The sequence below is a fragment of the Oncorhynchus tshawytscha genome, linkage group LG19, assembly GCF_018296145.1.
Source record: "Oncorhynchus tshawytscha isolate Ot180627B linkage group LG19, Otsh_v2.0, whole genome shotgun sequence".
Lineage (NCBI taxonomy): Eukaryota > Metazoa > Chordata > Actinopteri > Salmoniformes > Salmonidae > Oncorhynchus > Oncorhynchus tshawytscha.
The window spans coordinates 46,600,457-46,618,337 of NC_056447.1; the positions used below are offsets into that span (position 1 = coordinate 46,600,457).

At 42.5% G+C, this 17,881-nt stretch overlaps 1 protein-coding gene across 1 annotated transcript in view; it reads right to left on the bottom strand.

The window, feature by feature from the left end:
- Nucleotides 1-17,881, bottom strand: part of tmtc3 (transmembrane O-mannosyltransferase targeting cadherins 3) — a 117,407-nt gene that overhangs the window by 77,933 nt on the left and 21,593 nt on the right. Inside the window, exon 4 of the mRNA XM_024380079.2 lies at nt 3,363-3,462. Within this exon, the coding sequence (XP_024235847.1) occupies nt 3,363-3,462 (100 nt within the window). The remainder of the gene's footprint in view (nt 1-3,362; nt 3,463-17,881) is intronic.

Sequence of the window (17,881 nt, forward strand, 5' to 3'; positions counted from 1 at the left end):
TTTATACTTGAAAAGCCTTATATATATATATTTTTTTTTTAATTAAATTTTTTTTTTTTTAAATATTTTTAAAAAAATAAATTCAGCAAAGATAAACATCCCTTTTTCAGGACCCTGTCTTTCAAAAATAATTTGTAAAATCCAAATAACTTCACAGATCTTAATTGAAAAGGGTTTAAACACTGTTTCCCATTATTGTTCAATGAACCATAAACAATTAATGAACATGCACCTGTGGAACGGTCGTTAAGACACTAACAGCTTACAGACGGTCGGCAATTAAGGTCAAAGTTATGAAAACTTAAGACACTAAAGAGGCCTTTCTACTGACTCTGAAAAACAACAAAAAGAAAGATGTTAAGGGTCCCTGCTCATCTGTGTGAACGTGCCTTAGGCATGCTGCAAGGAGGCATGAGGCCTGCAGATGTGGCCAGGGCAATAAATTGCAATGTCCGTACTGTGAGACGCCTAAGACAGCACTACAGAGACAGGACAGACTGGTGATCATCCTCGCAGTGGCAGACCATGTGTAACACCTGCACAGGATCAGGTACATCCGAACATCACACCTGCGGGACAGGTAGAGGGTGGCAACAACAACTGCCCGAGTTACACCAGGAACGCACAATCCCTCCATCAGTGCTCAGACTGTCTGCAATAGGCTGACAAGTACACAAGTATCTATATCCACAGTAAAACGAGTCCTATATCAACATAACCTGAAAGGCGACTAGGCAAGGAAGAAGCCACTGCTCCAAAACTGCCTTAAAAAAAAGCCAGACTACAGTTTGCAACTGCACATGGGGACATAAATTGTACTTTTTGGAAAAATGGCCTCTGGTTTGTTGAAACAAAATTAGAACTGTTTGGCCATAATGACAATCATTATGTTGGAGGAAAAAGGGGGAGGCTTGCAAGCCGAAGAACACCATCCCAACCGTGAAGCACGGGGGTGGCAGCATCATGTTGTGGGGGTGCTTTGCTGCAGGAGGGACTGGTGCACTTCACAAAATAAATGGCATCATGAGGCAGGAAAATTGAGATAATGAAGCAACATCAAGACATCAGTCAGGAAGTTAAAGCTTCGTCGCAAATGGGTCTTCCAAATGGACAATGACCACAAGTATACTTCCAAAGTTGTGGCAAAATGGCTGAAGGAAAATAAAGTCAAGGTATTGGAGTGGCCATCACAAAGCTCTGACCTCAAGCCTACAGCAAATCTGTGGGCAGAACTGAAGAAGTGTGTGCGTGCAAGGAGGCCTACCAACCTGACTCAGTTACACCAGCTCTGTCAGGAGGAATGGGCCAAAATTCACCAAACTTATTGTGGAAGGCTACCCGAAACGTTTGACCCAAGTTAAACAATTTAAAGGCAATGCTACCAAATACTAATTGAGTGTATGTAAACTTCTTGGGAAGTTTGGAATATGAAAGAAATAAAAACATTCTTAAAATTAAGTGGTGATCCTAACTGACCTAAGACAGGTAATGTTTACTAGGATTAAATGTCAGGAATTGTGAAAAACTCTGCAAATCTTTTCCCTTCAGCACCTGGAGGAGAGTACCCATTGACTTTTCACAACTGCCACCAGTTTCATGCAAAAACAGTAAAATATATATTTTTTAATATGTAAGTGTGTACAACAAAAAAATAAGTATTAACATTCCATGCTGAAACTCATGAAACACCAAACGGTATTCAGTAGGTTGATGGTTTATGTTTAGGATTATGTTTTACAGCTTTTATAATTATTTAATATATTTTTCATGTCCACACAGAGGGCCAGAGATGATTACAGATACCTGTAATAATCTGATGTGCCCAAAAGGGCCACTAGATGTCTTGTGAGACTACATAAAATGCTTGAAAGATACTACAATTCTGGTAGTTTATTGGTCAACTTCAAAAGTTTCCAATAATAGACTCTCACTTGGCAACCGTACTTGCCGTTTGAATGAGGCTTTGTAAATTGTTTGTGGAGGAAAATGTGTATCTACTGTATCTGCGTGTTATGAACATGGACTATAGGCCACCGGAATATACATTGATGTGGTGTGATGAGTGGAAAATGTGTATTACATAAATGGACAATTCTTCACGTATGAAGAATTCTTCACTCCTCATTCACATATGCGGAGTGTACATTTGTTTTGACATTTGAGGCCTGTTGAAATGGGAGTTAATTACTCAAGTTTTCGTTTGTTGCACGCAAATTCACTTGACAGATTTGACTGTTTAACACTAGAAATTTCCTAAGCTCCGCCTCATCACCAACTTATAAGGTGCTCATCACCAACTTCATCCTGCAGCCATCGGCAGCATTATGGGAGTCTATTGTCAACCAATCATTAGGGTGTTTTTGTTTGACTCTTGAACGTGACGAAAGACAAATGACACAGGAACCAATTTGCCATGATGTGTGTGTACAGTGGATATATGCTATTGGAAAACCAGTGGCCTACTTTCAGCTGTTGCATCTCCCCTGACTTCACTCCTAGACTTTGGTCTAGTTTGTTGCTTTAGCCTTATCCTTCAAAATGCGCCCGTTGCTGCTTGTGGCAATGTCGTCTAGCTGAGTCTACCTATGAGATTGACTTCATAATTTAATGTGACCTGCCAGATTCAGAAGCTTGAAAACCCCATTAGATTTTTACCCCCATAAAAAACAAACTGAACATAATTCTGGATTGTTTATATTTTAGTTTTGGAGTCAAAGAATAGTTTCACAGGTTTGTTTATTATTTTTATTTCAGTTTACTCAATTGTTTATGATTCGCTTAAGTTTTAGTTCATTAAAATAACCTTGGTGCCCTCAAATCATTCCTTGAGTTGATATCTACCTTGTTATTTTCCTTAACCAATTGACACATTCTTTCAGACACTTAACTTCCCCCATTCTGACAGTTGTCCTCATGAGAACTGTAATCTTTCAGAAATCAAACCCTATCATGATTCAATGGAAATTAATTGCATCTTCAAATGTAATCTTTCACAACGTAAAGCCTTTATCAACACGGCCGCCTACACAAAGCCTGTAGCAAGTTCCTCTATCCATTTGAAACGGTTGATCTGACATTCCGAATACTTCCAGCGGTCTAAGGTGTGCGGTGCAAAGCGAGACTTGGCGATGAATACTTCCCCAACCGCCTATGAGGGTGCCATAACGAGTCAGGGCATGGGTCTTGTTGTTCTCTGAAGGCTCGCAACCAACAGGGGGAGGGGTACAGAAGACTCACTGAATAACAGACTAGCAAGTAGGAGCATGCATCTCATTGTCCTGTTTTTCTCTGAAACCTGTGTGTGTGTGTGTGTCAAACAGGGGGACAGTATTGGTGGAGGTCTACAGTAAAAGTAGTTTCACCGATGGATTGGTCAGCTCCATTAGATCTGGTGTAGGCCAGGAACGCCGCCAGGAGGAAGATGGAGGACAGGAGCTCCGCTCTTCCTACGACACCCGTCACCTGTAAGAGGAACCAAAAGTAAAAAAGTTCAAAGTCAACATTTCTGGCACAAATATGTTATTCTCTCACCAATCAATCGAGGAGGTCCTCACTCCCCATGGCACCCATCACCTGTCGGTCCATGGTATCAGGGATGTCTCTACCCCATCAAAATGTAAAATGGTTAGGGTAGGTGTTAAGGTTAGGTTAAGGATGTCCCAAGGATAGTTTTCTCATGAATCATTCAACAACCTTTAAAACACTTCCTCCTCAGTCTCTATGGAAGTTCACACCTCTCAACATGTCTACCAGGTATGCCTGGAATCTTCTGCAACCTGATTCTCCTTCCACCTAACTGTGAAAACCACAAGCTGTGTGAATCAGATCGCAGCAGATTCCAGGCTGTGAAAACAATCAAAAAGATGTCAGAGCCTTAAATCAACACCCGCCAAATGCAGGTAGATTTTGGCATTTGTATTTATTAGGGATCCCCATTAGCAGCAGCTACTCTTCCTAGAGTTCAAACACATTAAGGCACTTACATTACATATAAAATAGTACATCATAACACCACTACATATCTACAATACAAAATGTATAATACCACCATACAACAATATATGCATGCGTCTGTACCTTTGCGTGTCTCTTCACAGTCCCTGCTGTTCCATAAGGTGTATTTTTACCCGTTTAAAAAAAATCTGACTCTACTGCTTGCATCAGTTACCTAATGTTCCATGTAGTCATGGCTCTATGAAGTACTGTGCGCCTCCCATAGTCTGTTCTGCATTGGCAGGTAAGATGCCCATTTCACTAGTCACGTTGGGTGGTCAAGGTGTGAGCATTTCACTGGCAGTTGTGAATACAAATAGTCAAGTATGATCACATTTATTAAAATGCATTCGGAAAGTATTCACCCCATTTACATTTTGTTATGTTACATTCTTATTCTAAATTGTATTAAAATCTTCCTTCCCCCCTCAAATCTACACTCAATATCCCATAATTACAAAGCAAAAACAAGTTTAGAATTGTGCAAATTTATTAAATACAAAAATATGACATCTACATAAGCATTCAGACCCTTTGCTCAGTACTTTGTTGAAGCACCTTTGGAGGTGATTACAGCCTCGAGTATTCTTGGGTATGACGCTACAAGCTTGGCACGCCTGTATTTGGAGAGTTTCTCCCATTCCTCTCTACAGATCCTCTCAATCTGTCAGGTTGGATAGGGAGCATCGCTGCACAGCTATTTTCAGGTCTCTCCAGAGATGTTCGATCGGTTTCAAGTCCGGGCTCTGGCTGGGCCATTCCAGGACATTTAGAGACTTGTCCCGAAGCCACTCCTGCGTTGTCATGGCTGTGTGCTTAAGGTTATTGTCCTGTTGGAAAGTGAACCTTCACCCCAGTCTGAGGTCCTGAGTGCTCTGGAGAATGGTTTTTCTCAAGGATCTCATGGCATACATGTTCCATCTTGGCTTCATTAGATTCTTTTAGGTGCCTTTTGGCAAACTCCAAGCGGGCTGTCATGTGCCTCTTACTGAGGAGTGGCTTTCGTCTTGCCACTCTACCATAAAAGCCTGAATGGTGGAGTGCTGCAGAGATGGTTGTCCTTCTGGAAGGTTCTCGCATCTCCACAGAGGATCTCTGTCAGAGTGACCATCGGATTCTTGGTCACCTCCCTGACTAAGGCCCTTCTCCCCCGATTGTTCAGTTTGGCCGGCAGCCAGCGCTAGGAAGGGTCTTGGTGGTTCCAAACTTACTCCATTTAAGAACAATGGAGGCCACTGTGTTCTTGGGAACCTTCCATGCTGCAGAAATGTTTTGGTACCCTTCCCCAGATCTGTGCCTCGACACAATCAATGTCTCGGAGCTCTGCGGACAATTCCTTCGACCTGATGGCTTGGTTTTTGCTCTGACATGCACCGTCAACTGTGGGACCTTATATAGACAGGTGTGTGTCTTTCCAAATCATGTCCAATCAATTGAATTTACCACAGGTGAACTCCAATGTTGTACAAACATCTCAAAGATGGTCAACGGAAACAGGATGGACGGGAGATCAATTTCAAATCTCTTAGCAAAGGGCCTGAATAGTTATGTACTTTTACATTTTTATACATTTGCAAAAATGTCTGAAAACCTCTTTCGGCTTTGTCATTATGGGGTATTGTGTGTAGATTAAATGAACATTTTCCCTCATCAATCTATTTGAGAATAAGGCTACGTAACAAAATGTGGAAAAAGTCAAGGTATCTGAATAAATGCTGCAGTAGCTGTTTTCAAAGTATTTCTGCCATTTTGTTTCATAGTTTATAAATTACGTTGCACAAAATCAAAGAACAAATTCTATATAGCCTACCCCACCTCACGCTGCAACACTCCCTGGCTGAGGGCTGTGTGCTCTTGAAGAACTACGTGAAAGACAGATTTTTAGAAGCACTGCGGACAGGCATAAAAGTTGGTCTAATTTACTTGAAACTAGTGATGAAATCAGTCAATGGAAATACATTCATTAGGCCCTAATCTATGGATTTCACATGACTGGGAAATCAGATACACATATACAGTACCAAAAAAAAAACGTAACGGTATTTCTGTGCATTCAAATTGCCATCGATAAAATGCAATTGTGTTCGTTGTCTCTAGTTTATGCCTGCCCATACTTTAACCCCACTGCAACCATGGGGCACTCTGTTCACAACGGTGACATCAGAAAAGCGCTTGCCCACACAACGCCAAACACGAGGTCAGCTGATCGTACTGACAAATTCTTTAATACGTCTGAGGCGGCTTACGGTAGAGAAAATGTTGATCACTGGCAACATCTCTGGTGGACATTACTGCAGTCAGCATGCCAACTGCACATTCCCTAAAAACTTGGCACAGTGTGTCGTGACAAAACTGCACATTTTAGAGTGGCCTTTAATTGTCCAAAAGGCTCCTTAACCGCTTCTACCCGCAAGCCATAAGACTGCTAAACAATTAATCAAATGGTCATCGGACAATTTACATTGACCCCGCCTCCCTCCATTTGTTTTTTTTACACTGCTGCTACTCGCTGTTTATTATCTATGCATAGTCACTTCACCCCTACCTACATGTACAAATTACCTAGACTAACCTGTACCCCCGCACATTGACTCGGTACCCCCTGTATATAGCACCGTTATTGTTATTTTATTGTGTTACTTTTTATTATTTGGTTATATTTTAATTCAGTATAGAAAAACATATTGTTTCAGAAACCTTAGAATGCATGCGGTTTCTTTGTTTTATTGGTGTAATTTTAGCAGCTGGTTCATTTTTCTTATTTCCATCTACCTGCTACAGTGGCTGGTGGACTAACGTTTATTTTATGCCCTGCCAGGCATAAATCATGGAGGGAGACTACAGAGGTGGCTCGCAGTGGCTCTTGCAGTACAGGGGCCTCTAGCAGAAATATGTGAAAGCTGACTGCCACCTTATGCGAGCACATGGAACTGCACGTTTTCTTTGCACAGGAGCGGCTGGGCTAGGAGATCCACCACCATGAAGAGAGCATGTTGAGAAAACATTTGGAAACGCCTTGAGGTACTACCTGGACTTGTCCAATAAGAAACAGATGTGTGTTGCAAAATATTTTTGCTTTGCTGAAAGTGGTCCGGCTGAGGTTGACTCATTTACATATTTATGATGTCATACAAATGTAGTTCAATCTAAATATGTTCACTATGTTGAGATACCAGACACAGATGCAGCACAAATACACTGAACTACACATTCAGAAAGACAGACACTAAGAGGCTCACAACGGTCTCTTTGTCAGTGTTGATCATGAAGGGGACCTTCAGTACATCAAATGAAAAACAAATGATCCGCTGAGAGAGAGATTCCAGATCAAGATAACGTGATTGCATTGCTCGTCCAGGGGCTTCTTTTTGACTATGAGTGAAATGGGCCCTTTCAAAGGACTGTCAGGCTGCACTCAGCTGAAGGAGAGAACACCATGAGGAAGATGAGAAGCAGTTTGAGGGAGCACTGAGCTGTGTAACATTACCACTCCCTTTACCAGAGCAGCAGAATGTTGTCTTTGTTCTTTTTCTATCCTGTTTTTCTGTTCTATTCTTCTAAGGCCTGCCTGGTCGCCGGTGCAACTCAATTGAATGGGGCAAAATGGGGGGGGTAAAGGGGTTAAGTAAATAGGCGAGAGGAGAGAAGTAAACAGTAATGACATCGATGGGTTAAATTCGAGTTCATTCCCAATTCATGTATGGAAAAGCACATATCAAATGGCCAATTCAGTAAAACAAATATTGTGAAGGAACTGACGGCAACTTCTGAATTCCATTATTGTCATGTCACTAACTGCATGCAGGTCTGTACAACTCATATACCATGAGTTGTACATATACCATGAGTTGCCATTGATCTTCTAAACTTGGTGGAAAGGACAAACTTTGGCATGGGAGCTTTCGGCCATGAACTTCTATGCTTCTGTTTAAATCTGTGCAACCCTTTCCTTTAGTTATTACAAAGCACACCCCGCCTAATAGTTGGGGTAAGGATTTGGGGAGAGTAAAGACCTTCCCACACTGTACATCTGATTCAGTCTTTTACAATTATTACATGTAACACTGCGCGATGTGACCATTTACAAAAATCGTACCGCATTTATCAGAGTTGCCACATTTGAGAAAATACACTGATTTAAAAAAATCTTCTTTGGGATAGGGGGCAGTATTTTCATGTCCGGATGAACAGTGTGCCCAGAGTAAACTGCCTGTCACTCAGGCCCAGAAGCTAGGATATGCATATAATTGGTAGATTTAGATAGAAAACACTCTAAAGTTTCTAAAACTGTTAAAATTATGTCTGAGTATAAACAGAACTGATATGGCAGGCAAACCCCAAGGACAAATTGATTATAAATGTTGTTTGACTTGTTTGGAAAAGTTTATTCGTAATGTTTGGGATTCATTTTGTATGCATTTTGATGGAGAGAAACAGTGGATTATTGACTGAAGCGCGCCAGCTAAACTGAGTTTTTATGGATATAAAGAAGGACATTATCGAATAAAATGACCATTTGTAATGTAACTGGGACCTTTTGGAGTGCCAACAGAAGATCTTCAATTTTCAATTCTTCAATTCTTCATTTTAATGGCATCGGACCGAGGCTCTGCATCTGTCCTCGTGCTCCTAGACCTTAGTGCCGCTTTTGATACCATCGATCACCACATTCTTTTGGAGAGATTGGAAACCCAAATTGGTCTACACGGACAAGTTCTGGCCTGGTTTAGATCTTATCTGTCGGAAAGATATCAGTTTGTCTCTGTGAATGGTTTGTCCTCTGACAAATCAACTGTAAATTTCGGTGTTCCTCAAGGTTCCGTTTTAGGACCACTATTGTTCTCACTATATATTTTACCTCTTGGGGATGTTATTCGAAAACATAATGTAAACTTTCACTGCTATGCGGATGACACACAGCTGTACATTTCAATGAAACATGGTGAAGCCCCAAAATTGCCCTCGCTAGAAGCATGTGTTTCAGACATAAGGAAGTGGATGGCTGCAAATTTTCTACTATTAAACTCGGACAAAACAGAGATGCTTGTTCTAGGTACCAAGAAACAAAGAGATATTCTGTTGAATCTGACAATTAATCTTAATGGTTGTACAGTCGTCTCAAATAAAACTGTGAAGGACCTCGGCGTTACTCTGGACCCTGATCTCTCTTTTGAAGAACATATCAAGACCATTTCAAGGACATCTTTTTTCCATCTACGTAACATTGCAAAAATCAGAAACTTTCTGTCCAAAAATGATGCAGAAAAATTAATCCATGCTTTTGTCACTTCTAGGTTAGACTACTGCAATGCTCTATTTTCCGGCTACCCGGATAAAGCACTAAATAAACTTCAGTTTGTGCTAAATACGGCTGCTAGAATCCTGACTAGAACCAAAAAATTTGATCATATTACTCCAGTGCTAGCCTCTCTACACTGGCTTCCTGTCAAAGCAAGGGCTGATTTCAAGGTTTTACTGCTAACCTACAAAGCATTACATGGGCTTGCTCCTACCTATCTCTCTGATTTGGTCCTGCCGTACATACCTACACGTACGCTACGGTCACAAGACGCAGGCCTCCTAATTGTCCCTAGAATTTCTAAGCAAACAGCTGGAGGCAGGGCTTTCTCCTATAGAGCTCCATTTTTATGGAACGGTCTGCCTACCCATGTCAGAGACGCAAACTCTGTCTCAACCTTCAAGTCTTTACTGAAGACTCATCCCTTCAGTGGGTCATATGATTGAGTGTAGTCTGGCCCAGGAGTGGGAAGGTGAACGGAAAGGCTCTGGAGCAACGAACCGCCCTTGCTGTCTCTGCCTGGCCGGTTCCCCTCTTTCCACTGGGATTCTCTGCCTCTAACCCTATTACAGGGGCTGGGTCACTGGCTTACTGGGGCTCTCTCATGCCGTCCCTGGAGGGGGTGCGTCACCTGAGTGGGTTGATTCACTGTTGTGGTCATCCTGTCTGGGTTGGCGCCCCCCTTGGGTTGTGCCGTGGCGGAGAGCTTTGTGGGCTATACTCAGCCTTGTCTCAGGATGGTAAGTTGGTGGTTGAAGATATCCCTCTAGTGGTGTGGGGGCTGTGCTTTGGCAAAGTGGGTGGGGTTATATCCTTCCTGTTTGGCCCTGTCCGGGGTGACCTCGGATGGGGCCACAGTGTCTCCTGACCCCTCCTGTCTCAGCCTCCAGTATTTATGCTGCAGTAGTTTATGTGTTGGGGGCTGGGGTCAGTTTGTTATATCTGGAGTACTTCTCCTGTCCTATTCGGTGTCCTGTGTGAATCTAAGTGTGCGTTCTCTAATTCTCTCCTTCTCTCTTTCTTTCTCTCTCTCGGAGGACCTGAGCCCTAGGACCTGAGCTCCAGGACTACCTGACATGATGACTCCTTGCTGTCCCCAGTCCACCTGGCCATGCTGCTGTTCCAGTTTCAACTGACCTGAGCCCTAGGACCATGCCCCAGGACTACCTGACATGATGACTCCTTGCTGTCCCCAGTCCACCTGGCCATGCTGCTGCTCCAGTTTCAACTTCCACCTGACTGTGCTGCTGCTCCAGTTTCAACTGTTCTGCCTTATTATTATTCGACCATGCTGGTCATTTATGAACATTTGAACATCTTGGCCATGTTCTGTTATAATCTCCACCCGGCACAGCCAGAAGAGGACTGGCCACCCCACATAGCCTGGTTCCTCTCTAGGTTTCTTCCTAGGTTTTGGCCTTTCTAGGGAGTTTTTCCTAGCCACCGTGCTTCTACACCTGCATTGCTTGCTGTTTGGGGTTTTAGGCTGGGTTTCTGTACAGCACTTTGAGATATCAGCTGATGTACGAAGGGCTATATAAATAAATTTGATTTGATTTGATTTGATTCAAAAAGGTGAGGTCATATATTATTTAGCCTTTTCTGACTTTCGTGTCGCAACTCCCTGGTTGAAAATGATTTGTTATGCATTTGTGTGCTGGGCGCTGTTCTCAGATAATCGCATGGTTTGCTTTCGCCGTAAAGCCTTTTTGAAATCTGACATGGGGGCTGGATTAACAACAAGTTAAGCTTTATTTTGATGTATTGCACGTGATTTCATGAAAGTTTAATATTTATAGTAATTTAATTTGACGCTCTGCCATTTCACCGGATGTTGTCGAGGTGTCCCACTAGCGGCACGCCTATCCCAAACAGTATTTTTTTTTAAATCAAAAATTGTTTTAATTATATTTATTAACGGGATCGGCTTATAACACCAGCCATACTACACAATTAAGTTCTGACACTGACAGAACTGTTGGAGCCCACAATCACACCACTTGATATACATGTGCTTTGCTTTTAAACTAGCTCCTGATGTCCACCAGATGCAAACACTTTGCGTTCTGGCGGAAGTCATTCATTGTCAATGGAGCATTGTTCATTTCTCTACCATAAGTTCCTTCCAATGTTGATTTTGGCAGTGTGTCCAACCTCCTCACAACCGCAGACCACATCTAAACGACGCCATCACAGGACATCTACATCCAGCTTCTTCACCTGCGGGATCGTCTGACACAGCTGATGACACCCGGACAGCTGATGAAACTGAGTTTTCACAACTAAAGAATTACTGCAGAAACTGTCAGAAAAAAAGTCTCAGGGAAGCTCATCTGCGTGTTCGTCGCTCTCACCAGAGTCTTGACCTGATTGCAGTTTGACATCGTAACCAACTTCAGTGGGCAAATGCTCACCTTCGATGGCCACTGGCATGCTGGATTAATTTGCTCTTCACAGATGAAACCCGGTTTCAACTGTACTGGGCAGATGGCAGACAACGTGTATGGTGTCGTGTGGGCGAGCAGTTCGCTGATGTCAACGTTGTGAACAGAGTGGCCCATGGTGGCGGTGGGGTTATGGTATGGGCAGGCATAAGCTATGGACAACGAATGGCAATTTGAATGCACAGAGATACCATGAGGGACGAGATCCTGGAGGCCCATTGTCGTGCCATTCATCCGCCACCATCACCTCATGTTCCAACATTATAATGCACGACGCCATGTCACAAGGATCTGTACACAATTCCTGGAAGCTGAAAGTGGCACATTTTTTCCATGGCCTGCTGGAGGGTCATGTCAGGATGAGCCAGCAGAAAGGGTACCACATGAGGGAGGATGTCTTCCCTGAAACGCACAGCGTTGACATTGCCTGCAATGACAAGCTCAGTCCAATGATGCTATGACACACCGCCGCAGACCATGACGGACCCTTCACGTCGATCCCACTCCAGAGTACAGGCCTCGGTGTAACGCTCATTCCTTCGACGATAAACACGAATCCGACCAGCACCCCTGGCCAGACAAAACCGCGACTCGTCAGTGAGAAGCACTTTTTGCCAGTCCTGTCTGGTCCAGTGACGGTGGATTTGTGTCCATAGACGACGTTGTTGCCGGTGATGTCTGGTGAGGACCTGCCTTACAACATACCTACAAGCCCTCAGTCCAGCCTCTCTCAGCCTATTGCGGACAGTCTGAACACTGATGGAGGGATTGTGCGTTCCTGGTGTAACTCGGGCAGTTGTTGTTGCCACCCTGTACCTGTCCCACAGGCGTGATGTTCGGATGTACCGATCCTGTGCAGGTGTTGTTACACATGGTCTGCCACTACGAGGACGATCAGCTGTCCGTCTTGTCTCCCTGTAGCGCTGTCTTAGGCGTCTCACAGTACGGACATTGCAATTTATTTCCCTGGCCACATCAGTCCTCATGCCTTCTTGCAGCATGCCTAAGGCACGTTCACGCAGATGAACAGGGACCGTGGGCATTTTTCTTTTGGTGTTTTTCCAGAGTCAGTAGAAAGGCTTCTAGTATCCTAAGTTTTAATAACTGACCATAATTGCCTACCGCCTGTAAGCAGTTAGTGTCTTAATTAACAACCGTTCCACAGGTGCATGTTCATTAATTGTTTATGGTTCGTCAAACAAGCATGGGAAACAGTGTATAAACCATTTACAATGAAGATCTGTGAAGTTATTTGGATTTCTTAGAATTATCTTTGAAAGACAGGTCCTGAAAAAGGGACGTTTCTTTTTTTTGTTGAGTTTATATGTTGTGCAATGCCATGCTCAAGCATGAACTCAACCTCACTTCGGGGTAACTCACTCTTCAAGATTCAGTTGATGGGCATGTTTGATTGGGACGGATTCCCCAAAGTCAATGTCATGCAGTAGTTCATTTGTCCGGGGTTGGCACCTTTGATTAAATATACTGACTAATGAAAAAACATTCTTTATGGAAACCTTTTAAAAAATGTTATATTTATTAATGGTACTATGAATAGAAATGGTGGAGTTGTGTCACATATACAGCTAACGAAAATATATGGGAATGTCTGCTCAATATAAACTTATAACCAACTGATTGCAGCATAACCACAAAAATGGAGGCGGCAAGTGGAAGAGGGTAGGGAACCTGTTTGTCTGCAATATATTAAAGACACAAATTGGCTGAAAAGAATTGGCATAAATAGAAAAATATACCAGTTTCCTTTGAGGACAAAAATGTTGACAGCTGTGCCATACAGTTTGTAAAATAAATGGGAAGAGATTTTCGATGTAACGATTCCATGGTACATGGTTTATGAACTGATACAAAAAACAATTCAACACTTGAGTTTATCGATTTATATTATTATACAAAATTCTTGCCAAGAACAGAATGTTATATATATATATATATATATATCGGTCATACAACAATCTCAGCTCTGTAGATTTTGCAGCAAAGAGACAATCACTAGATCATTTATTCTGGCATTGCCCCCATGTAGCTTGTTTCTGGTCACAGCGTTAGGAATGGTAAAAAAAAAATGTATATATATAAAATCACAAAATTAACTTAAAATTAACCATCCAAATAGCAGTGCTGGGCAATTTGGAAAGCCATAGTCAAGTCAATAAATAATACTTGTAGGAAAGGTTTTCATGCATGTGTATGCAAATGTGTGTAGTAGAAAAGAAGATCTGTCCTCCGAAGAGGGGGGGTGGATGGGTTAATAAAAAAAGTCATACGCTCCAGTGCATTTGTCTGAGTTGGCACATCTGAGAATAAACCCTGATATGCTCAAATCTGAGTTACTCAGCCGTCCCTCAGGCACAGGGTGTATAGGGCTTTCCTCATGCTCTTGAGGAAGACTATAGTCAACGGTGACCGCAGTGGCCACAGGCAGAACATCACTACCGGTTTCCACTGATTTAGCTGCCAAATCGCAGAGGGTAAAGTAAGACGTTTTTTTTCCTACACTCGTGTGGCAATGATGTAATCCAGATTTATTTTTGAATTCACTATGGGGTAAGGGCTTGAAAAGCAAGCTTGCAACAGTGACCCCAGTATGGGCAACAAAACCAGGACTTGCCCCCACATCGAAAATGCAGCTTCTGGCCTTTTAATTGTACCAAACTTTCAATTTTGTTTGCGCTTTCTCCAGAATCTCAGAGGCAAAGTCACGCGCCGGGGGAAATCTCTATTGAAAAGCAATAACAGATTTGGTTTTGTATTTAAGGTGTTGACCTGCAACAAACTCTCTCAGCAAGCTCAAAAGTACTCAAACTCATTCTGACTAAAACCGCGAGATTCCTAAAGAACCACCCGCACTGCAAACAGCACAAGAGGCACCCCTCCATCCCAATCTTTCTCAAACTCAAAGCAGTAAGATTTCAACATAGACTTCAAAGTTTGATTAAATCTCACAAAAGCACCTTGAGACTGAGTGGTAGGCACTAGAGGGGCAATAGGTAACACCCAACTGCTGTAGGACTTGCTTATATTTGAACCTTGGTCTGACTTCACAACCTGCGGATGTCCAAATATTTAAAATAATTTCACCAAGGCCTTAACAATACTAGGAGCCGTGATTTTCCTCAGTTGAATGTTCTCTGGGAAACGAGTGGCAGCGCACATGATGGTCAAGAGAAACTGATTGCCACTCTGCAAATGACCAACACATTCCACCAGGACTCAGAAACATTTGTCAAAAGCAGGAATAAGCTGCAACACGTACAGCTTGATTTGGTTTACCTGTCTTACGTCAAACAGTAAGCCACAACATCCTGATTCAGACCAAGCCAGAAGAAGTTATGCAAGATACAGTCATAAGTCCTGTTGACCCCAAGATGGCCCGCCATACTACCATAGTGAGCCAACCTCAGTATCTCTTCTTGAAGTGTAACTGGAACAACAATTTGAGATACACTGAGCCACTCGTCTTGCCCAGAAGTGGCACGAGAAAGCCATTTCCTCACGAGAACACCATCTGTCAAAGTAACCCACAAAATACAAACCCCTCTGGTTGAATCTCAGCAAGAAGATGGGAGACTGTTCAGCAATCAGCTGCTTCCTAGACATCAAACTGTCAACTTTAGGGATCCTCCTTTCTCTGGTCCTACAAACTCGCTCACCTTTGGGGTATTCAAATGAGAATTTAACTTAGGTTTATCGAAATCTGGAACACAAAGATGTCTCAGACAGATCGATCATGGTGGGATCGCTGACATCCTCAACACTAAACTTGCTCCCGGCGACTTTCTGAGACAAAGCACGTGTAACGGCACACGCTGGGAACACTCTAGGGTAATTATCTGATAATCCATCAGGTTCCTCTACTCTGGGTTCCTTACAAACGACAGGATTTGGCACAACCTTCCCTCTATCCAAATTGTTTCTGAAAATGAATGAGACGCCCTCCACTCCCTGTTAGACTAGGCCTCATTCCAAAGACAACTGGGCACAAATTTGTTTACATTCCCGTTAGTGAGCATTTATTTCTCCGTTGCCAAGATAATCCATCCACCTGACAGGTGTAGTAAATATTAAAAAGCATGATCATGGCGCAGGTGCACCATGTGCTGGAGACAATAAAAGGGCACTCTAAAATGTGCAGTCTAGTCAAACACCACAATGGCATAGTTTAGAGAGGGAGAGCAATTGGCATGCTGACTACAGGAATATCCATCAGAACTGTTGCCAGAGAATTGACAAGTTAATATCTCCTCCCTAAGCTGCTTCAGACATCGTTTTAGAGAATTTGGCAGTACATCCAACCGGCCTCACAAACGCAGACCACGTGTATGACGTTGTGTGAACAGAGAGCTCCATGGTGGGGTTGTGGTATGGGCAGGCATATTGTTGTGCCTAGAAGGCCAGCATCTCAGAGTCACCTCTTCACTGTTGCCGTTGAGACTGGTGTTTTGCGGGTACTATTTAATGAAGCTGCCAGTTGAGGACTTGTGAGGCGTCTGTTTCTCAAACTAGACACTAATATACTTGTTCTCTTGCTCAGTTGTGCACCGGGGCCTCCCACTCTTTATACAATGGCTAGAGCCCGTTTGCGTTGTTCTGTGAAGGGAGGAGTACATAGCGTTGTGCGAGATCTTCAGTTTCTTTGCAATTTCTCGCATGAAATAGCCTTCATTTCTCAGAACAAGAATAGACTGATGAGTTTAAGAAGGTTCTTTGTTTCTGGACATTTTGAGCCTGTAATCGAACCCACAAATGCCGATGCTCCGGGAATCTCAACTAGTCTAAGGAAGGCCCGTTGTATTGCTTCTTTAAATAAGGACAACAGTTTTTAGGTGGGTTTTCTAACGATCAATTAGCCTTTTAAAATGATAAACTTGGATTAGATAACAACATGCCATTGGAACACAGGAGTGATGGTTGCTGATAATGGGCCTCTGTACACCTATGTAGATATTTCATAAGAAAACCAGCCATTTCCAGCTACAATAGTCATTTACAACATTAACAATGTCTACACTGTATTTCTGATCAATTTGATGTTATTTTAATGGACAAAAAAAGTGATTTTCTTTCAAAAACAAGGACATTTCTAAGTGATCCCAAACTTTTGAACGGTAGTGTAAATTATTGCAACACAGTCGGCAAAAAAATAGCTTCATTTTCATTAGATAACAGAAGTGCAACGGTATTTGGATGGCAGCCACAAAAATAAATTAGCTTACAATGAAAAGGCTATGTTTTTGCAGAAACGATGCATGGTCATCATATTTCTAATGTTTAGGTCTATCAGTTTAGTGCAACTGAAGCACAAAATGAGTCTGATGCCCAGCAGAAATGACAATAAGCAGCTTTTTAGATCTGCATTTACAAAATGCAGCAAGATTTCTCATGGATTAGATTTTTTTCCTACATGAAAAACACAGAATTCAAGATGAACTTAGGGGTCGTGTTAAACTTTACATCTAAGTAAGTGGCTGAAATATTAAGGTGACTGGGCATCATATTGTGTTAGCTTTCTGCCGTGTTTGAGAAGTCAAAGTGCTTTGGATGCGTTATCTATACAGCTGCCACTGCCATCTTGATTTCCTTGCGTTTTTCCTACTCTTCATTCTCGGCAGTCTGCTGCTCCTCCCACTTCCAGTTGCCCTAACGACTTCAAAATCCACAGACACAGCATGTAATCATGCTGATGGAGAGCCAGTACGGTTCTTCCTTCAGACTAGCATGGTTTCACGTATACTTGTAAAGGTCAAAACTCACCAATAATGAAATTCAGTGCCCCACAGTGCATTTGGCAAGTATTCAGACCCCTTTGCTTTTTCAAAACAATTTACATAGCCTTATTCTAAATTGTATTAAATTGTTTTTTCCCCTCATCAATCTCCACAATATACCATAATGACAAATCTTCACAAAATAACTACTGAAATATCACATTTACACAAGTATTCAGACCCTTTACTCAGTACTTTGCTGAAGCACCATTGGCAACGATTACAGCTTTGAGTCTGGAATATTCCGCACACCTGTATTTGCAGAGTTTCTCAATATTCTCTGTAGATCCTCTCAAGCACCGTCAGGTTGGATCGGGAGCATCGCTGCACAGCTATTTTCAGGTCTCTCCAGAGAT